At 33.3% G+C, this 23,799-nt stretch overlaps 1 protein-coding gene across 1 annotated transcript in view; it reads right to left on the bottom strand.

The window, feature by feature from the left end:
• Window positions 1-23,799, bottom strand: part of LOC117121307 (protocadherin-15-like) — a 72,402-nt gene that overhangs the window by 13,340 nt on the left and 35,263 nt on the right. The window contains exons 17-34 of the mRNA XM_033266452.1: window positions 23,535-23,667; window positions 22,287-22,369; window positions 20,596-20,680; window positions 19,265-19,390; window positions 17,659-17,964; window positions 16,628-16,843; window positions 15,517-15,636; window positions 14,318-14,431; window positions 11,878-12,002; window positions 11,642-11,751; window positions 10,765-10,929; window positions 10,023-10,153; window positions 9,187-9,402; window positions 8,233-8,459; window positions 6,874-7,068; window positions 5,899-5,913; window positions 4,270-4,359; window positions 3,704-3,751 (exon numbers count right to left, since the gene is read on the bottom strand). Of these exons, the coding sequence (XP_033122343.1) occupies window positions 3,704-3,751; window positions 4,270-4,359; window positions 5,899-5,913; window positions 6,874-7,068; window positions 8,233-8,459; window positions 9,187-9,402; window positions 10,023-10,153; window positions 10,765-10,929; window positions 11,642-11,751; window positions 11,878-12,002; window positions 14,318-14,431; window positions 15,517-15,636; window positions 16,628-16,843; window positions 17,659-17,964; window positions 19,265-19,390; window positions 20,596-20,680; window positions 22,287-22,369; window positions 23,535-23,667 (2,505 nt within the window). The remainder of the gene's footprint in view (window positions 1-3,703; window positions 3,752-4,269; window positions 4,360-5,898; window positions 5,914-6,873; window positions 7,069-8,232; window positions 8,460-9,186; window positions 9,403-10,022; window positions 10,154-10,764; window positions 10,930-11,641; window positions 11,752-11,877; window positions 12,003-14,317; window positions 14,432-15,516; window positions 15,637-16,627; window positions 16,844-17,658; window positions 17,965-19,264; window positions 19,391-20,595; window positions 20,681-22,286; window positions 22,370-23,534; window positions 23,668-23,799) is intronic.

The following is a 23,799-nucleotide window of genomic DNA, read 5'->3' on the forward strand; positions in this document are numbered from 1 at the left end:
AGCATGCACCCCTCACATCCTCCCCTAGATATACCACTGCGTGAATGTAGAAAACTCAGCAGAAATGGCAGAAAGAATGAATGTTCTAGATGAATGAATGGACTTACTTGGGGAATAACTGCTCACTTCTAAAAGATGAATGTGCAGTAGATATCATCATAATGGCAAAAGAAAAGAGAACAGAGAAAGAAAATGAGGATAAATTACAACTAATATTTCATTTTTCATTTGTGGATCCAAAAAAATATTTTGTTTATTTAATAAATAATGAGGTGATGTGGGTTGATTTCTATATTCCAAATTTCTAAAAATTACATTTTGAATACATAAATTTGTTAATTGATGAGGACAATTTTTCTAGTTATAATTTTCATCTCAAAGCTAAATGGCCTATTAAAATATACAATTTTTTTTTATTAACATGTTTGTAATAGATTTAGGTTGCATTCTATAAACAAGTCAAACTCTAATTCTCCATGATGGCTCACTAGTCAATAAAACTGCCAGTAAGAAGTGTCTCTTGTAAGGAAGGGAGTTGTGAGGATGCATGGATGTGGTCTAATAAGCCTAAAACTACCTTGAAAATTGGAGTATGAACTCTAGACTAAGGTTTAACACACAATAGGCATTTAATTATCATTGTAACATTAATTAACTGGTCAATTAATGAGTTTAATACTTACGCTTGAACGGACTGGTCATCGAAATATACCGGATTAGATCTACAATGAAAGAAACAAATATAAGAAATATATTAAAATTTGAAACAAAAACGATTCAAGCAAACTATACAATTTCTACAATCTTCAGAGATACTGTAAATGCTTGAATAAGCACCGCACTCGAATAAGCGCAACACCAAACCTGATTTTCTTTTAGCTAAGCGCCGGTCTCCAGTAAGCACTGCGGCGCTTAACCGAGAGTATAATTACCCTGTGTGTAATGGAACACTTTGAGAAAGAGGGTTTTATATATACAGTGTTAAAATAAATAACACAATGAAGACACAAGCATTTCTTTATAAATGTCTATTTTAATGACGCAGGACCTATGATAGGCCTACTAAACTATGAAAATATGTGAGATAGATAGGTAACATGGGAACTGGCATGGAAAATGCCAGGCCAATATTTTTTGAGCAAGCGCTGCACGTAAGCCTTCTAATAATTTTATAAGCACTGCAGTGCATATTTAAGCATTTACGATAGTCTAATAGATCAATAATCCAAACACTACAGTTTAACAAAAGTTTCCGTAAAAAAAAAAGCACTATCCAGTTTAACAAAAGTTTCTGTAAAAAAAAAAAAGCACTATCCAAAATATGTGACTTCCATCACAAAGTGATGTTGCTGTTAACGTTGAATGGAGATATACATGTCGGGCACTGGATTTTAGCAAACATGTATCTTTTATTTTTATTGTTTTAATGCAGGTCACACCTCGCATTAAAAACCACTTTTTGGGCCAGGGTTTCTGCACCGTCTTTAGAAGCAAGTTTGGTCTCTAATTATTTAGCATCATAAATATAAAAGAAATTTGTTAATTTGGGACCAAAGAGTGACTTTAATTAGAGGGTTTCTGATTGTAAGGGAGACTTGTACTTCAGCATATTTTTATAAATTAATTTATTTGTTGGTATGTTAACTCAAAATGTGATTTTAACATTTTGAAATTCTAAATACTAGTGGCTCATCACTGAAATCTCTCTTTTTAAAAAAAAATAAATTCTGTTTTTTTCCCTTTTTTTTTTTCGTAAGGCCACACCTCTACTTCTATTGGTAATTTCACCTGTTATATTACATGTTGAAGGCAAGTCACACATTTTAGAATGAATAATAAAAAAATATATTACAGGTAGCAGTATAATTACATATTTCATGTGAATGAAAATCTATGAGTTTAGAATGATTTTCCATGCAGTAACTAGAAATGCAAGCAGCAAACAGCAGTATTAGCCAGGGGTGGTGCCAGTAGGGGCAGGGGTGCATTGCCCTACCCCCCGGTCGGACAGGCCAGAACAAGGATGTTGGATCAAACATTATAAAAAATAATAATTTGCCTGTCCAAATAATGTTACCTGTGAACTATACTAGGGAATTTTTATTCCGAGACCCCGACTGAGGCTCTAGTCGGCCCCTTGGTTCAGATCTCTCCGTTGGATATGTCGGACCCCTTTACAGCAGATTTCTGGAGCCACTGCTGGTATTAGCCCCATGACAATGGTACATGAAAATGCAGATATGCAGACAATTTTTTCCACTTTTTTCCATTTCTTTTAAATTTTAATTGTTTAATTATTTGTTTAAATGTTTCTATTTTTGGGTTGGAGACCTCTATGGACACAAACATTTGGCTTATTAGAGCTTTTCATTGCTTCCCATTTTTGGAACTGCTTTTTATTGTCTTATTCTTTTGTAATTTGTAAATTTGACTTTGTTGCTTATTGTTCTTGTGTTTTATAACAGAAAGCAATAAATATAAACAAACAACATATAATGGTATTCAGCTCAGTGTAAGCTTCAGCTACATAAAAGAGAGCATCTCGCTATTAACTAACCCAACTATTCTAATCGCAACAACATGCACCTGCATTGTAAAATTCCAATAACAGTGCCGTCACAATGAATTTTTTTTTTCATTTTTTCTTTTTATATTTTGAAAAAAAAAAAAAAAAATAGCTACCATTGAAATATCTGAAATTCAGACACCAATTTATTTTAAAAACTCAATAAAAACATTTATTTTACAGTAAATGAAAACTATGAATTTTAGAATAATTGTATTGAAAGTAATTTTCGTGAGGGCGCTTTTATCAGAATCATGGCAAAATCTCCTGATGAAATGAGGACTCACATTATATGGGTGCGGATCATGGAATGGAGGCTGAATGGGAAAGATGAAGGATTAACAAATGGGATGAGTGGGTTAGAAACTAGAATGAATAATGGATGGAGGAATAATGACAAGATAAGATGAATCAAATATTGGATAGAAAAAATATGAAAGGTTGAAATTTGAATGGAATGAAAGAAAGTTTAAAAGTTGAATGGAATGAAAAAAATGGAATAATTTAAAAAATGACTGAACAATGAGAGAGATAAACCATGGGATAAATGCAATGAAAATCCTGTTTAAAACAGGATGGGATGGAAGGATAGAAATTATAAATCTATAATACATAATGGAATAAAAAAAATGTATGAAAGAGTATAAACAAATATGAGGGAAACATTCAGTTGATAGAAATAAGGGAATAGAGTTAAAATGAAAGAATAAAGCAAATAGCTTAAAAATTTCTTTTAGATGACATACAAAGAAAATATAAATATGAATGTTAAATCAGAGAGTGCAAGAATAGATAATAGCACTGTTTAACTCTTATATGTTAAATATACTATAGAAATATCTATTATGAAATAATTTTAAATGGTAATAATAATTATCAAATTTGTAATTTTGAAGTTATAAATTTTGTTGTGCGATTGATTTAAAATTGCTTTAAACTGGATACAATAGAAATGAATAAAGGTATGGTACTATGCTGCACAAACATTATCATAAAAGTAGTAATCCAATCACCTAGCCATCACCAGGAAGGGTACATGTAAGAAAGAGATCGGGAAAGAATTTGGTTAAATGGGGCTTGCAAATTAAGTTCACCGGCCTTAATAGAATAATTGTAAGATGATAATTAAGGGCTAACCTCCTGAGATGGACATCACTGGAAAGTTCGGAAATGCGAATAAGATCCCTATGACATGGAAAAGTGACAATACATCATAATTTAAGGGGCAAATTTCAAGGAAAATCAGGAAAAGTTTTCAAATATATAATTGTATTTTTTATGTTGTCCTACAATAAATAGAAAAGTAAAGGGGGAAAAGATTATTCTTGAAATTCAATAGTTATAGTCATAACATAAGATAAAAAGAAAAATATAGTACAAAAAGACGTAGTATTTTTAATATTATATAGGGATAGAGTAAGCATAATGTAATTGTAGAAAGACTATTCCATTATTATTTAGGGGAGGAAATTTATATTGGAGAAAAGAAATTGTAGTTAAAGTAATAAATATTTTTCTAAAAAAAAGTTACCATAAACATTTTTTTTTAAAAATAAATTCTGAAATTTATAAATAAATGAATATATTTGAAAGACAATCCACAATACATTTTGTGTCTGTTTATTATGTAATTTTAGTGTAAAGGTGAAAATTCCAAGCTTTAAAAAAATCACTAATAAAACAGCTAGTTGTCTTAAACTTACATTTCTGTAGCATTTGGGTCGTTGATGGCTGTTAAGTTTGTGTACATTGGAACATACATCCTGGCTTGTTTTTCCCGCTCCATTTGTCGCCTGCAAATAAATAAAAACAAGTACATTGTTATGTTTTAATATTAAAAAAGTTTAAATAAAATACCCCTAAATTGATTAAGACAATGTAAATCTATGTCCAGATTATCAAACTTTCTTTGACAAAAAAAAAACACAAAAAAACAACTGTTTTATCCCCATATATAGTCATGTCATGACCATATTTAGGCATACCAGACATTTTTGTCAAATGAAATTTCATAGTCTATATACAGGGCTTCAGTTGATGTGTAAAGTATAAACCATTTATCAGATAAAGCATACTCCCTTTATTGATTTTGGTAATTGTAAGAGGAGCTTATTCAAACAAGTATACTCGTTTTTTGAATATTCAATCAATAGCAAGGGCTAACCTCCTGAGGCAAATATTCAGTGCCCAGAAAATATTGGAAAAACATTTCTATAAAATTTACAATACAACTTTCTTTCAAAGGGAAATTGCAAGGGAAAAAATAAGAAGAGTTTTCAAACACATAACTGTTCATGCTTTTATCATTTAACTTTTCATAATACTGGGTTAGGATATAAATGATTTTTGCTACCAGCACCCAAGTTAACATTAATATACCTAGTGAAAATAAAACAATGTTGTGATTTTGTAATTGATGTGTTAATTAATTGTGTTTCTGGTTATACCAACACATTATTAGAAATATAATTAATATTTATTTATTTATTTATTCACAATCTTTAACCAGGGTGGCCCACTCAGTCAAGTAGCCTGGTCTCCCTTGGGGTCTTGGGTACAAAAGTTTTTAGAATATAAAGTAAAACATTTTGCAAAAATACAACAAAAAACATATAAACAATATAAAGATATAAATTAACATAAACAATATAAAAATATAAAATATAAATATATAGTATATATATTATAATAGTTATGAACATTACCGACCCAAACCCCAAAAAATGTTTTCTTGAAATGAAAATATACTTAAAACATAGCAATATCAAGAGTAAAGATTGTAAAATAAAATTAAATTATAAAATCTTTACACTAAATGGGCTGAGGCGGTGGAATCTGCTTTTAAAATTTTAAAAACTGTCTAAATTATCTTGTTTTATAAAGACGCATTCTATCTGCTAAATCAATAGACCTTTCCTGGCCCCTTGGACATTTTTTACTGATGTCCCACAAAACAACAGTGTAAAAACTTGTGGGACAAAACATGTGTATCTTTCTGGCTCTGTTCTGATTGGTCAGCTGTTTCAGTTTGATTGACAGCCTGGAATGGTCCATTACGTGTATTGTCAATAAATATGCGAGTCTCAGAAAATTAAAACCACTCTTATTGAAAATACAAAATAGTCTAAAAAAATATTTACACCAATATATATAATCTGATTTGAATGTAATGTAAAAATTATTATAAAGAATATAAAAAAATAGATTATGAAACACATGTTTATTTCCCGGGGTAGGAATAAAAGGTAGATTTCAGATACAGTAAATGATAGAAAAAACAAATTAATGAAGGATCCCAGAATTGAAGATTTGTAAACTTTTAGCAAATTTACCTGTCTTTAGATGCTCTGATGCACAGTAAAGGGACAAATTCATAAGGGCATTATGAAAACGAAGTGATGTAATCAGGTCAAATAATTGATTAAACTTATTGGAAGATTGCCAGTTGACATCTTAAAGTTACTTCACAAGTGACACTTGGATTGGATTTATTAAATTGACTGGTTGCTATTATATGCAGTTTAATGAAAAGGTTTTGCCGTATAAGAAGATTGAACCATTTTAAGTAGGGCATACACTACATCCAACGAGATTGAAACCCCAACCTTGAGGTGGAAACCAAACCGTTCCCGCTGCACCAAACCGCTTCCAATTCCAACCTGATTACACGCGTGTAGCGGATCGTTCTTAATGACAATCCGCTCAGATTGCCACTGATCAGACGGCATCCCACCGTCAAGCACGCACAGAACCACCGGCCAACAGTCGTATGACCTTTAGAAAATCATACTAAATACTGTATATGATTCTGAGTTCAAATCAAGTAGAATCAAAGGACTGATAATTTAGCTGCTAAACGCCACATCCTAATTGTAATTCCTGCATTTTTTTCATTTCATATTCCTTTAGGCATGAGCACCAAGGATATGTCAATCAGCTGAACTTAATCGCTACCCTACATGGCATATCCATTAAACGACAGGGGACTGATTGGGCCAGGGTAGCCCCCTACTTTTCTCGAAGGATGTACTGGGTTCTTTAAAGTGCACACGAGCCAATGGGTACACCGGGCCTACGGTTTGAAGTCCTTAACTGAGAAAATTTGTTCCACCACCGGAACCATTGACAAGTTAACTGTTTGAAAAAGCGCCCATATTATAGCTGAAGGTTACACTGCCAATGACTTAACCAACGGCCAACACACATGTAGAAATTGCACTACAAATATTTCAACAGGAATTTGCGCTGCTACTACCAGCATGTGAACATTTTGACTTTAGTAGTTTAATCAATCGTTTCAAACTTACTTTTTCCAGGAGACATAGACGACAATAATCGCAAGGAATGTGAACATAAAGAGAAGGCCAGCAAAGATAATAATCAATATGTACTCCAACTTCCACGGTTCATCCTCTTGTATGACAGGTTCTGCCTGGACCAGGTAATAAGCACCCTCAGGAAGGATCTGGTTAGAAAGTACATCGGTGTTGCCATCGATCAATCTGAAAAAAAAACAAGCAGTCTATGAGCAATCTTTTGATACTGGAGTTGCAGAGGTCCATTTAGACTTGTCACAAGTCTCTAATTTATTGGTTTTTCCTAGTGTTACAGACTAGTTTGAGACTTTCAAAGAGAGCCACCAATGTCTGGTTATATCGAGAAACCTTTTATATGTTGTTGATTTGGATATGCGGAATTAGATCCTAGAAAAAGTATACTATGGAACGCCATGCAAGTAAGTAATATGGAACGCCATGCAAATAAGTAATATGGAATGCTATTGGTGCCAAAATTAATTTATTTTTAAGAATTTTCACTGTAAACAATATTAATATTGATAACAATATTAATATCATTAATAATAATTATAATAATGAGAAGGTCTTAGTAAGATAACTCTTGTATTTCCAAATACCAGTGAAGTACTGTACTTAACTGCTTTTTTGTACTCTACTGTTTTTGAATTTTTATTTCTTAGTTTTGCTTGTTTTTTAGTTTAGCCATGATTTGGTTTCTTTTGAATAATTATCTTGATATTGTATGTTTCTTTTGTGAACTCACCATCATTCCGATGTGTGCCGCTGATCTAAAGGCATATGTTCAATAAAGTTCAGTTCAGTACAGTTCACTGAGTAAGACAAAGTTTAGAGACTGGAACACAGTCTAGGGTCCATTGTTTCTTAACATACCTAATTCTATTTTGCTGTGCAATGTGATACCCTTTGGCACTGACTTTTTGAATTATACAGTAGGAAAAACATTCAAATTTCATCAATTTGCAGGAGACGGGTTTGTTTCCGGGTTTTGTTTGCTTCCTCGAGTGTGGGAGGTCGTCCTGAGACTTGGGACCCCTGGGGCTAATGCCAAGTCGTTGACAACAATGGCATGCTTTAATCCAAGAAAAACAAACTCTTGTACTCTTATGTATGTTATGTATGTAACAAATGTTAAGCATCTTTAGGCCTGCTTTATAATTGGATGAAGACACCATGGGATTCTAAGCTGCTACGTACACTCAAAATTCTATCGAAATGGCACTTTTTGGTTGTTCTTTTTTCTTTTAAATTTGTCTGGCTTCTACGTACAGTTAAACTAGATAAAAGAACTAATTTTTGCAAATCATGGTAAAAAAAAATTTTCATTGCGCATAAGTGAAAAAGTCTTACTCTTGTATTTCCTCTGACGTTAGCGGTACCCCGGTATCACGCCTGATTGCATAGAAGTAATTATCGGTATATATTGGGTCACTGTTTGATCTGATATCATATATCTCAACCTCTGCATTTAGAACATTTTCTAGTTGATTCTCATTGTGTATTTCATTAATTAAAGCATCATCATAGGCTGCAGTAAGAACTAACACAGTCCGATGCTCCTCTGCGATGATAGCAATCTGTGAAAAAAAAAAGCTTGAGATTTAAACTTGACATCTTTCAATTTAACAACAACAACGATGAGTATATATAGAAGATAAAAGTGAAAGTATTTGCAGTTATTTTTTATCTTTAAGATGTGTCTGCCAAACAAAATCTGGAAAAACCTCAAAATTCAATTAAATATGGGATAGTTCATTTAAAAGATTACGAAGATTTTAAATGCCAACTATCTATAGGACTAGGCAAAAGAATGTTATTAAAGTTATTATTTAACTGTCTGCAGTACTAATTGATGGAGAAATGTTTCTTATTTTAATAATTGACTTGTTGATATAGGAACTATAATTAATTATTCAAATTAGGCAACTTAAGTATGAAATTGAACATTTTATATGTTGTAGAACTGATTTTCCTTAGACACAAAAATCATATTTGACGAAAAACGGTTAATGATTTTTTATTATTTAAAAACTGGGGGAAAAAGAAGTGTAACCACTTTTTTCCCCAGTTTTTAAATATTCAAAAATCTGTATGTCATTAACCGCTTCCGAGTTTTTCGTCAAATGTGCATTTTGTGTTTTAGAAAAATCTGTTCTACAACATATCAAAAAATGTTTTCCTCCTGAGCCTGGTTTCAAATTTTTTATCTCATGGCATTCCTTGGATTTTATTATTTTTATGTGTACTATTATTTTCCTGAATAAAATAAAATAAAACATTTATATGTGCAGTGAATCAACTTACAAAGACTTTACACGATGCTTCTGCAAATTCCTCCGTTTCAACGGTGGCAAGAACAGTGAATTTGTAAGTTTGACTGTTGCTGGTGAATTTCTCAAGATTTGTGATGCGTCCGCTTCTACTATCAATCTCAAACACATCTAACCCCTTCTGCGACCCACTTAAATATGGTTGTAAAGTGTATGTGATAATATTATCTTCAGTATCTGGATCATTAGCCTAAAAGGAAAAAAAGATGGTATGCCAATATTTCAACTCTTGTATATCATTAATTAATATCATCAGTGGAAGATCCAGGGGTGGCAAGAAGGGGTGCAGGGGTGCAGGCTGGTTTTGCTCTGGGGATGTGAAATGGTCGGGGGTGGTGCGAAAATTGAGAATGCAGAATTAAATTCCTATTCCAATGAAAACTTAATGGTCATTTTTATTATTTTAACATACAGGATGCAACTTATTCCCTATCATATGGAGAGAGGGGTGGTGCAACCCTGCAATCCCCTATCCCAGCCTATGCCCATGGAGTGCTTACCCCTCAGCAGCAGCCTAAAAAACACTTGCCATAAGGAAAATCAATTGTATAAGAGATTAAACTTGCTAAAACTCCAAAACACACTTTTCTTAGTTTCTGCTTCCCCTCCCCAAGCTCCACGATCCATCAGACCTTAAGTTTCACCTACTTTGGACCATAAGACTTGATTGTCAATCGTGCCTCTGGCAAAAGCAATCTTGGATTCGCCACTTGATGATTTCTTTTTAATGGAGACAATAAATATTCATACAGAATAGCATTTAATATTACAATCATTATCATCATTATTAGCATTATGATATACAATTACCTGTACAGTTACGACAGCAGTACCGGCGCTAGCTCTCTCAGAAACACCAACCACATAGAGCGATTGTGTAAAAATTGGTGGGTTATCATTAATATCTCCAACAGTTATCACAATAATGGTGATACTTGGATCTGATAAATAATAAAAATACATATTGTTATCATTACTGTTATTATTTCATTTCATTTATTTCGCCTTTTTTTTTAATCATAACAATACAGTAAAATATTCAGAAAATTCGAAAAGGTAATCCTGTCTCTTATACACATCTAGATGTGTATAAGAGACAGCTCTCACACGGTATAGAACTCCAATTATCTTTAATAATCACCAATAATAACACGATAAATTGTTTTGAGAGACGATAATGGATTTGGCAGTAAATTGCAAGATGAAAAAAGGAATTTAGTTTAATATTTAATCTGGTGGATTGTATGAAGAAAAAAATAATATCTGTGCATTTGATTGTTTTTTTTAAAAATATTCCTACACCACAATCAACATCATTATCACCAACTCATTACTATCATCATTAAACTTGAACAATTATTAAAATTATCATTTTGACAAAATGAAATGATTTAACTTAGTACTATCATTATCATTTCCTACACAATAACATCATTATCATTATATTATTATAGTTTTAAAATCTTAACGACCAGAATTATGAAATTACATTACGTGCTAAGTTTTGTATTTCAAAGCCTCGTAAAATAGTTCTAAACAAATCACAGCCTACCTTCAGCCCTACGTTTCCTCCCTCCGCTTGTATCAACGGAACCTCCTAAACTGTTTGTAACACTCGCTTGAATGGTGAGAATGAACTCGGGTGTTGATTCTCGATCAAGAATGGTCCTCGTCAGGATAGTCCCTATATTGTTTGCCGAACGGATCCAAAAAAATCCTAACAAAAGATATCAAGATAATATGTTTTTCTATTATTATTTACTCAGCAAAACAAACAATCCAGTACACCAACCAAGGTGACCTGTCCATCAAAATAAGATACGGGGACAGCTTTAAGCCACAATGTGTCTGCTACATTCTCTAACAATTACACTAGATATTAAAAATAATAAATTAAAAAATAAGCCAGTACAGACAAAATATAATACTTATATTATGTAAAATATTGTTATAATTTCCTTAAAAAATAAAGATGATAATAAATATTTGACAAAAACATATAATCCACACAATTGGGATTCAAACCCAATTACCATTTGGATATTCTACCAACTTAGGTTTGAGGCTAAGTTTGATGTATATACCCTGGACTTTCCCATTCAGACGCGTTTTTTCAAGGTATTGCATAATATACAATGAATGAATGAAATCACATGATAGTAACTTTGGTATGGAGATACACCTCCACCACTTGTGACAATTAAAGACGATAATAAATACGATGATAAATATTTGAGAAAAATGTATGTCTCTATCGGGATTCGAACCCAAGACCTTAATCCGATTACCGTTCAGATACTTATTCAGATATTAAATTGCCTGTGGATTATGATACTTTCAATTTCTGTTATATTCTACAATCATAAAAAAAATAAAGTATTCTAACTACAGAGGGAGACATTTATAAATTAAAAAACAGAATTATTTACCATTCTCATTGCCATCTATAATTTCATATGTAACAATTTCTCCTTGGTTTGCAAGAGCTTGTACGGTGGCTACCGTTGTATTTACTTCCGAGTTTTCAGTAATGTTTGCACTGTAAGGCAAACAAATGTACAATTTTAATGCAGAGTTACCAATCAGACAAAAAATACAATTTGTATTTTAAATGCTAAAATTAGTTGATATAAATTTATTTAAAAAAAAAACAGTCATTGCCTACCTATATTCTGGTTCTGTAAATGTAGGCACTTCATAGAATGTTACCCCTCTGTCCACAATTTGTATAAATATTGAAGCTGTTCCATTAAGCGGCAGTTCCCCCATATCTTCAGCAATGATGGTTAACTGTGTACAATTCAATATGTAGAAACATGTTAAGAAGAACAGAAGTGTTTGTATCAATTTTATTAATCCTTGTGAATAAAGGCCTTGCTGTGTGTCATTAGAAATCCACATATTAATCTACTTTAGTGCAATCACTTATTCAAATTAGACTGGTGAAAGACAGTTCAAGTCAATGACTTAGATATTCAAAAAGCATTTGTAGCAAAGACAAGCCAAACCAGTCGATAGTTGCAAAAATTGATTTTTAGTTATTAATACAGAGGTTAAAAAGTAAAATGAGAGTTATAAAATGGTAAAAGAATCATTTAAATCCGACATTTCATTATGAAGTTACAGGAGCTTAAACATAAAGCTGTTTAAAGAACAATATTTGAGAAATCAGTCTTCAAAGTTTACGATTTTGGGCAAAGTTCTTAGGCAGAAACCATCACCTAATCGTTTAAAATTGTTATTTTAACATTGAAAATGGGGAAAATAACAGCATAGCATGATGTATAGATATATAAAGGTTAGTTTAGCGCAATTAAATAGATTTCCAAAATGTTGACATTTTAGCATGTTTTGGCCATTATCTCCGAAACGGGATTTGCGAAGAGTGACTGGTTTGACTTGTCTTTGCCACATTTTCAAACAAGTGCACTATATATACAAAGCTATTGAATTAAGCTGAAAATTCAAGCACTTTCCACTGTCATAATTCAAAGAAAAGAAGGAGTAAACCAGAAGCCATACTCACCAAATAGCTGTTCCAACAATTGGCACTACCAAACAAGCAACATACAAAAACCAAGACTAACACCTTAAAATGATGCACTAGAGAAGGATAGCATGCTGGGGTCAAAGTTGAAACTGGTCAAAATAGCCTTAGGATGAAATACAGTACTTGATAATTGTGATTACTAATCTACTGAATTGAGAAAGATTAAATGTATGAGTGCTAAAGATGTGGGATTGAAATATAGCATAGACCAAAAGATTAAATTGCAACCACAAACAGTATGTCTTTTCGTGCATATTCTACATAATTAATAGCACTTTTTAGCTTTACTGCCTCTACTATACTGCCCTCATGAGCCTGATTGATTAATAGTTGATTAATTAATAGATGTTTTTTAGATCTACTGCATCTATTATACTGCCCTCATGAGGAGCTCTAGAAACACTCGGCTGATTAACTAACAGTTGATTGATTGATTTAAGATCTTTCTTAGCTCTACTACCTCTATTATACTGCCCTCATGAGGAGCTATAGAAACACTCAGCTGATTGATTAATAAATCCTTTTTAACTCTACTGCCTCTTCTACTGCCCTCATGAGCCTGATTGATTAATAGTTGATTGATTAATAGATCTTTGTCAGATCTCCTGCATCTATTATACTGCCCTCATGAGGAGCTCTAGAAACACTCGGCTGATTAACTAATAGTTGACTGATTGATTAATAGATCTTTCATAGCTCTACTACCTCTATTATACTGCCCTCATGAGGAGCTACAGAAACACTCGGCTGAATTAATAGATTTTTTTAGCTCTACTGCCTGTATTATACTGCCCTCATCAGAGCTTTTGAGATTACAAAATCCTGTTTCGTTTAAAAGCACATTTTTACCATACTATTTCTCTCTCTCTCTATTGACTCCCACCCAGGACTTTTACTCCAAGAACTTGAATGGAGGCCATACAGCTAATTGGTTCTGATCTCCGGTCAGATTTGTTCAGTTGCAATGCCCAGGGAGCAAGAAACCCTCCCGTCAGACAGGACAAACACCACTCCCCTCAATAAATTATTGGACCCTCTGTAGCCACCCAATGCTATCATTAAGTGATAAAATACGATGCACTAAATAATATTAGTCAATGTAAAATGCATGAGTTCATGTGACTGCCCGGCTTAATTGTGTGTATTTTTGGGGGCAAGAAAGGAGAATACATGATGATATTCTAATCTATTACCTCTTATCTAAGACTACGGGTTGCGACTCAAAATCAAGTCGGCCAATTAATTAGACTCTAGAATTTATATAATATTTAATTCTATATTGTGTTAACAAATATGCCCTAGAGTAAGACAGAGAATAAATTGTGTTTACCAGTTAATAACCCAATTGGATTATCTGTTTATTAACGTAGTGAGATGTGGGTTGTGGCAAATTGCGTGGATGTTTGTTTGGGTTACGGGGCAAAAAGATTAAGAATCAATGAACTAATCTTTCTCCAGCTTTAATAAATATGATGGCAGTTTCATAAAAGCGATACATACTCTACCACCGATATGCATGCACATACGTTTAAAGCCAAATAGCGATAAGACTCACGTTAAAGTCATCCTGTGTCGTCTTTGTGAGTCCAGTCTTTGTTAAAATCTTGTTTTCATTGATAATGAACCAATCACTTTCTGGATAAAAAGCGTAGGTGAGCTGACCAAACTCCTGGTAAGAAATATTCAGTTAAGTACAAATAGTCATAAGACACAACAAATAAACATGAAGTTAATGAATAATTTCAACAAGAATATGCAAATAAAAAATAGTTTACATTAAATTAATTAAATTTATTTATCCAGACACTAGCCACTAAGCCAAGCCAATCACATTAAAAAAATAAATTGATATTAATGTTTATTAAAAAACGATAATGATTCTTAATACAGTAGAACCTCGTTTTTACGTACTCCAGTTTTACAAACCATCGGTTTTACATACGCCTCATACCGACAATGACGTCATCAAAAACCCCGAAAATATTTAAAACAAACAGCCCTTTTAAGTGCCACCATAAGTCAAAAGAGATTTGTTACTTTCTGTCTGCTTATTATTTCAATACTGCAACAATAAACAATAATATGCAAAGTATAAACAGCAATGTAATACCGGGCTGTTATAATTTAAAACTACGTGAACTGCGCGAGATGAACAACTACCAACGGTGCTCAAAATAATTACTTTCCTACTTAACTTCTTAGAAAACTTCTACACAAAATTTACTAAGCCTGGTAAGCATAATTTCGTAAACGAACACTTGGTTAATGGCTCGCCCAAGTGCAGTGCACATGGTCTTAGTTTGCCTCAACAGGCCCAGACAACACCGCAGCTCTGTTGTTTAGACTAGACATGAAGGGGGATTCCCAAGTTACAATTTTGTCGTATAGGTAATCTTACAATATTTTCATGTTTTTAGTATGGCATCGTCAAGTGATGAATACAAACACTAAACACATGGTTTTATTCGAAGGCCCAAGCCAGTACAGTTGCCGGTCTAGCCTATGCCTAAGTAACATCGTTTGTTCATAATGTATGTTAATTCAGTGTTCTATCTATACATATTAGGTCAAAGGTCATTACAAATTTAACCCAACTTCAATTTTATGAATCCCCTGATTTACATACGCACTCAGGTCCCGTGCCGTACGTAAAATCGAGGCTCTAATGTATAACATAGAAAGAATAATTCAATTTGTTATCGTGTAATCAAAGTTAATATAATCATAGGAAAATTTATTGTAGTTGGTACTCACTCCTATGTCTGCATCGGTTGCTATGACATTGTCAATGACAACTGTGCCGAGATCAGCATATTCTGGAACAGAACCTCGGTAGAAAGGTTTTTGAAACTGTGGTACGTTGTCATTCTGGTTCTGAAATAAAATGGTCAACAATTATTGGTATACAAATAATGAATGTTTTCATGAGTTGAAAGATCGACTGTTCCATTCGACAAGGAAAAGCCAAGTGGAATAGAACTGTTTATCTTTCAACTCTTTAAATTATTCTTTCAATTAGACAAAATAAAAAACATTCACCATTTGTTTCACAGCACACCTAAAATAGATTCTTGCCATTTGATATTTTTTATGAAAAAAAAATCTACCTTTTTTCTGAAAGCAGATTCTAGAAATTTGATGTTTTATAAAAAAAAAATCTACCCTTTTTGTAAATAGAACAGTCCAGTGTCTCTTTAACGAATCAAAAGGTTGTATTAGGTTGATTGCCATACCGTATCCTAGGCACCGTGCAATGAAAAAAACGTGTGGAATGTAAATGCATGTATGAAAAAAAAAAATGCATGGTGGAACTAATTTTCCATGAGTGATAAAATGGGGAAAATAACCAATGTTACGTGATATGAAATCCACCAATCATATGACAGGGATCAATTTAGGTGTGGTATAAATGAGGATAGATAATGGAATATTGTAACAAATGGAATATTGTAACAAAGAAGCCAATCTCGAAAAGAAGCAAATCCAAGGGTCCTAAAAAAACGGAAGCACAGGGCTTCTATTTGAGGTTTTACAATATAGCTTTTAAATTATAGTGAGTTTCGAAGGCATACATTAATAATGAAATTCAACCATAATTATCTTGACTATTAAAGTTCATACATACAAATTTAAATAGCAATTGTTTACTAGTCAATCTTCAGCAAATCCTAATGATTAGTACTGCTATGTCCAGATATAAAAAAGGTTATCCATGCAATACAGCTATTCACATGGACCCCTGCAATACAGCTATTCACATGGACCCCTGCAATACAGCTATTCACATGGACTGAGACCTGAGGATGTTTATATTTTTAACAAACAGAAATGGATGCTGTGTCTCAGCAAAACTCTGAAAACATACCTGTACTTGTACTACTACTGTAGTCATTGCCACAAGATTAGCGTCCTGCTGGTCAATATCTGTTGCGGAGATTGTTAACGTGTACATTTTTTGCTCCTCGTAGTCTAGCGGTGCCAGGACGGACAGGTCTCCCGATGTGGAATCAAGGGCAAAGATGTTTGTATCGCCACTGACGATCATGTACCTTATGTTTGTTTCGATATCAGAATCAGTTGCCTAGGAGACAAAATATTGATATTGTTTAAGATGATAATGTTGACAGAATGATACTATTGACATGGTAAAGTCAAAAACAGACCTGCATATTGAATGGATCAAATAACTGCCAATGATGACATACATCAAAACAATTCAGTATTCTCTGCATGGGCATAGGCTGGGGATGGGTCAGGGGTGCACACTCTCCCAGGAAGACAAATTAGTTCCACTAAATGGGTTAAAATACTAAATATGACTATATTAAGTTTCCATTGGAATAGAGATTTAGTTCCGTATTCTCAATTTTTGCACTCTTTTTTGCATCCCTCCCTCAGACCAAAACCAACCACACCTCTGCACTGATACACAGACTTTACTATAAAAATCTTTAATTGATTAGCAGTCAATTTAAGGGATTACTTACTGCTTTTTCATTCACTTTTTTAAATGAAACTATGACTTTAATTATATATACAAAGTCAGGCATCACATACAGTACTATATAACATTTTATTGTTCAAATTGACAGAAGTCAAAAAACATATCTTTAAATTATAATGGTGAGAAGGTTAATGATGATTTGAGAATACCAAAATCCTTTTAAAATTATTTTTTTGTTAATTGATCAAATTAAATGATATTCTAGTTATATATCTATTTTATTCTATTTATATATCTATTTTTATTTTTATTCGGTTATTTTGTTTGCAGTGCTAGGATGGCTAAGATATTGTAAGATTAAAATTAATAACGTATCTAGAAAGGCCCTATCCGAAATATGTACTCTTTGTGAAGAGATCCACAAAGAATATGTAAATGATATTCTATCATACCTTTACAGTTACTACATCAGTGATGGGCGAGTTCTCCATTACCATTACAGTGTAAGTAGACTTTTCAAACGTCGGCCCATTATCGTTGACATCTAACACAGTAATGGTCACTATTATTGTCGTGCTTCGTGGGTTTGCGGCCTTGTCCTGAGCAGTGACCGTGATCATATACTGGGCTTGAGTTTCACGGTCTAGGGCTTCCGAGGTAGTGATCACGCCAGTTACAGGATCAATAGTGAAGGCATCCGAGATAAGGGTGAACTCAACTTGAGAGTTGATGGTGCCAGGTTCATCAAGATCGTATGCCTGAGAAAAAAACAAATACAACTGATTATTGGCTTTGTAAATTAAAACTGGTTAAAACGTTCGCTGCCAAACTCGTCCCACAGGGTGCTGTTGAGGGCGCAAGGGATGACCATACTTGTCAAAATTGGGGTAACATTCTAGCGTTAATTACTTTATTGTTATACATTGTAGAACCACAGACTTAACGTCTGATTGTTCGGAGAACATACATCTAGACGATAACGTACAAATAACATATATATGTTTGTTGTGGTATGTTGCCGGCAGTACACTCGATTGCACGAGTGGGCCGGACCTTTTGAAACTATACCGACCCGTGCAAAAAGCGGACGAGAAACTTGCACTTGGCAGAGGCAATAAAAAGTACTGTCCCATTGCCGGCGACGAGTTTACTTTGATGATATATGACTACATAAAATTTCGTACACGTACACTTGTTTTGGCACACAGGAAGGAACCTAAATAAAAGGTCTGGCAGTCAACGTATTAATTTCTAATTGTTAATAATCAGTGATTATGATATTATTGATATGGATATTAAGGTAATACTTTAAGGTGTTAGATTATTGAGGGCCATAGTAGACATATAACACTTGATATGGAATGGGTAAGCCATTTCAACCCTAAGTATAGGTGTTACAATAAAATTTAATAGTAAATAAATACAGTATATATGTATATAATGTATAAATTATATATGTAAATAGCAAGTGATGTAATGTAAATGTATACTATATATGTAATAGTAAATACATATATAGTATGTATATGTATAGTAAATACATATATATATACTATATATGTATTTACTATTAAACTTTATTGTTTTAACACCTATACTTTATCAAAATGGCTCCCCATTCCATATTAAGAGTGATATGCAATGCTGTTAGCCAGGATTTTCAAATAGTGCAGGACAACATCAGGGTGGACCTACTCTACACTTAAATTCAAATAATGTGGACCCATTTATTTCTTAAACTTTAACCTATTTTATGCAAAAATATGAAAAATCTGAACTAATTTTCCCAAACTTTTAACTCATTTTAGCTAAATATGAGAAATCTGGACTCATTTAAAAAAAAGGACTCATTTCATGCATAAAATAGCATAATTTGTACCCATTTTTAAAAATGTGACCCATTAGAAAAATTGTGTGCCGGACTGTCCAACTATCCAAATAGCTGGCATTGGTGATATGGATATTAATTTTGGCTTATCGGTGTGATTGAAAATATATTGATTATTACTTAATTTAATGGCCATCGAAATAATTATAGGTTGAATGTTTATTGATTACCTGGACTTGTCCCACGATTTCTCCACTGATGCCTTCAGGTACTGTGAATGCCAGATGTGAGGAGTTGAATATTGGATTGTTATCATTTGAATCTTGAACTATGACCTGTACATCGGTTGTATCCATCTAAAATATATCCATTAAATTAACTTAAATATATTAAATAAATATACTTTAGTACTTTAGTAACTGCTCCAGAATCCTGCCGGGGACTCTTGGCGGCACCCTGGACCCTGGCCTACCAAGACTCCTCTGCAAAAACCTGGCACTTCCCCTGATAATAAACATATTAGGCAAGCTATTAACCTGGATTGCTAAATGTCTTATAACATACAGTAATCATTATTTCTCTTTATCGTAGCAGCATCAATGATGTCTCTCAGTTAAGTATATAATAATTATTATCTTACCAGAGTGCCATCTGTCGCTTGAACTGTAAGTAAATATGAATCTAAAGTTTCCCTATCAAGGCCAGAGTTCACCTTCAGTTTGCCACTAAAAAGAGGTATGTTCAAAATAATATATAGATTAATTGATCACCCTCATCATCATCATCATCATCATCAACAGTCATTACCATAATTATCATCATTATATTTATAATATTTCTTCAAGGTTTGCATGACAAAGTATCAAATAACAAAATAATAACTAATAATAACTTCCATTACACCAGGTGTATTAATTATGTATGTTTTATGTGTGGTTACTATTACATATGGTGTACTGGAAGTTTAATTATGTAGTTATATTTATAATGTGATCATCATCAATAACATCATTATCAAGAACACCAAATGTATTCATTAGCAAATGGAATGTTTAGGTTTGAACATGAAGTGAAATAATCTGCACAAGACATATATGCATATACACACACACACACATATACATATATACGTAAATACATATATATATACATATACATATATATATATATATATATATATATATGACGCTCGCATGTTGAAAACCTTAGCAATTTGAAATTGAACAATCAATCAATTTGAGCATTTTCCATTGCAACAGAGGAGTAATAGGGACCCTGAGATACTTAAAATAAGTCATGCATCCAAAATCGTCATATTTTAATTAGGCCTCCACCTCCATACCCCAACGGGAACTGCTCCAGAATCCTGCCGGGGACTCTTGGCGGCACCTTGGACCCCAGCCTAATAAGACTCCTCTGCAAAAAACCTGGCACTTCCCCTGATAATAAACATATAACCTGGATTGCTAAATGTCTTTTAACATCCAGTAATCATTATTTATCTTTATCGTAGCAGCATCAATGATGTCTCTCAGTTAAGTATATAAAATTATTATCTTACCAGAGTGCCATCTGTCGCTTGAACTGTAAGTAAATATGAATCTAAAGTTTCCCTATCAAGGCCAGAGTTCACCTTCAGTTTGCCACTAAAAAGAAAATAAGGTATGTTCAAAATAATATATAGATTAATTGATCACCCTCATCACCATCATCATCAACAGTCATTACCATAATTAACATCATTATATTTATAATATTTCTTCAAGGTTTGCATGACAAGTATCAAATAACAAAATAATTAAACATCCATTACACCAGGTGTATTAATTATGTATGTTTTATGTTTGGTTACTATTACACATGGTGTACTGGAAGTTTAATATGTAGTTATATTTATAATGTGATCATCATCAATAACATCATTATCAAGAACACCAAATGTATTCATTAGCAAATGGAATGTTTAGGTTTGAACATGAAGTGAAATAATCTGCACAAGACATATATGCATATACACACACACACACATATACATATATACGTAAATACATATATATATACATATACATATATATATATATATATATATATATATGACGCTCGCTTTGACAGCGAGAGGTCGCAGGTTCGAGTCCCGCCAGAGGCATTTTATTACACAATTTCTTTATTCATTTATTTGCAGGACTGCATTCGTTGAGAGCTCTGCTACGCGATGTATTATTGTCCTTTATTAAACCTGTATTTACCTTTCTTTGATGATTTATTATATATAATTTAACAGTGTTAACGGCTATCTAGATTTATATTATATGTACCTATATTGTTTCTAGCCGTACCTATTGTGTAATGAAGTGTATCTGGTGGTATTTGAATCTGTTCAACCATGAATCCTCCTTGTTCTAATGGTTATGACGCTCGCCTTGACAGCGAGAGGTCGCAGGTTCGAGTCCCGCCAGAGGCATTTTATTACACAATTTCTATATTCATTTATTTGCAGGACTACATTTGTTGAGAACTATGCTACGCGATGTATTATTGTCCTTTATTAAACACTGTATTTACCTTTCTTTGATGAATTTATATATATATAATATATATATATTATATATATAAAGTCAAAAATGTCATTTCTGTTATCTTTTTGGACAAAACATTGCAATAATTCAAATAGCAACATGCATATTTAGAACAATTTGAGGCCAAAACTAGGTGTCCATGACCAATGGTTACAGAGGTACAGACATGCTATAGGGTCCTTTGTGTCAAAGGTCGAAAATGTCATTTCCGGTCAATTTTAGAAAAAAAACGGTGCCCTCACGACGCTTAATATAGATCGTTTGACACGTAAAATAAAACTAAACAAGAACGTTCAAATCTTGAAAGAAAACATGAACGCCAAAAACGTAGGTCTCCTAGGATAGCCTCGGCCTAGATAAGGTTGCAGTGACAGAGCAAGAGAATTTCCATGTGTGTTGATACAAACTGTTTTTGCAGTTACCGTTGTGTGCGCATGCGTCTGACTCGAGCGGTAATTGCAGTAAACATGTACTGTAGTTGTAAACATGTGCTTGCATGCTGTGCAGCTAGCTTTGGGCGATCTGACGTCATCGCAGCTCAAGCGTGTGAAATTAACCTAATTGGTTGACAATTTTTTGTAGAGTGAAGTAAGAGATACAGAATAAAAACTAAACTATGTAGTACAACTTTGGGTGAAATTAATATTTATAGAAGACATTTTAATGTTTAAAATACCTGAGAGGTTCAATGATGAAGGCATTGTCTTCATTACCACTGATAATCTCATACATCACAGTGTCACCATCTTCATCCACAGCCTGAAAAAATGAATTATTTTTTGTATCTCATGTCTTGAAAGTTTCTTATTTTCCAAATTTATTTGTTGTTCTTATAATGGGCTAGTCAAATTGCCAACATCATTTATAGTGCATCTGTGTGTGATGTCTTTGCGAACCACTGCTTGCAAAAGGTTATATTGGTGGAAAATTATGGAATGGTTTTGGTTCCTCTCTGCAAAGCTCTGTTTATAAGGAGGTTTATTGAGTTCCATGGTAGTCTTAAGCCAGAAACACACTGAGTCTGACGGTCATCGGTGACACGATTTCATAAAGAACTCAAATGCAACAACATGCACAGAACGGATCTGCCAGAGCTGCCAACGACAATTTGCAAATGGCATCGAGTCGTCTATCGCTCACAGAGAGCGGAGTTAGATTCCTCGTCTTAGGACCGTTGTACGTTGCAGTGTGTGCCCGGCTGTAGGATATTAAATTGTTTTTGTGACATCGGAGTGCACGTATGATGCGCTATAAAAGTCCCCAACCATGAATTACTTGGCATGCAATATTTGCACAAATGTTCCACACAATTTTACATTAAGATTAGGTGCAATCTACAAATTATCCCCAACGACAGAAACGGGTTTAGAAAAACTATACATTACAAATGCGTGCAGGACAGCTATCATATAAATTATTGTGCCTCATGAATATTATTAACCTATTAGCGATTATTTCAGAGATGCGTCCAAACGTGCCGTTTAACATGTTTGCCATTGTTTGTATTGTTTTCTATGACAAATGGGTCTGTGTCATTCAACTAGGACAAATGGGTCTGTGTCGTTGAACTAGCGTTTCCGTACAATAAAAATATTGAAAATTAAGTTTTATGTTGAAATAAACCAAACTAATGTACAACGATCAGATCTCCACATTCTGCTAAATATGTTTAACATCTAGCATTCATGAGCAGCCAGGCATATGAAATGGGGAGGAGTCAACTTCCAAACGGATTAAACAGCTCAAACGGCAAGCTTCCAAAAGCATTTCAGATAAGCGTTTGGAGAGCTAATCGTCAGATAACAATAGAAAACTTATTTGACCCGTTTCTGTCATTGGTGATAATTTGTACATCGCATCTTATGGTACTTATACTATGAAAGGTAGGTTTATCTGGAGTTAATACTATAAAAGTTGTTCTTACAATAAGTGTGGTGACAAGCGTTCCCACTGATGCCTCCTCAGTGACAGATGCAGTATAAAGCTGCCTTCCAAATTCAGGGGGGTGAGTGTCATTGGTTGGCAGAATGTCAACTTCAATACTGGCAACAGATGTCCTGAAATTTATGAATTTAATTTTAATGAAACATTCTACTAAAAGTAACATCTACCTATGAAATTTGTTGGCAAACAGATAAATAATAAGGCCTAAAAAAATAAATTGTTTGTTTGCCCTTCTTTTTTTAAAT

Source organism: Anneissia japonica, unplaced genomic scaffold, assembly GCF_011630105.1.
Source record: "Anneissia japonica isolate Jap-2015-1 unplaced genomic scaffold, ASM1163010v1 scaffold131_len961581_cov171, whole genome shotgun sequence".
Taxonomy (NCBI): Eukaryota; Metazoa; Echinodermata; class Crinoidea; order Comatulida; family Comatulidae; genus Anneissia; species Anneissia japonica.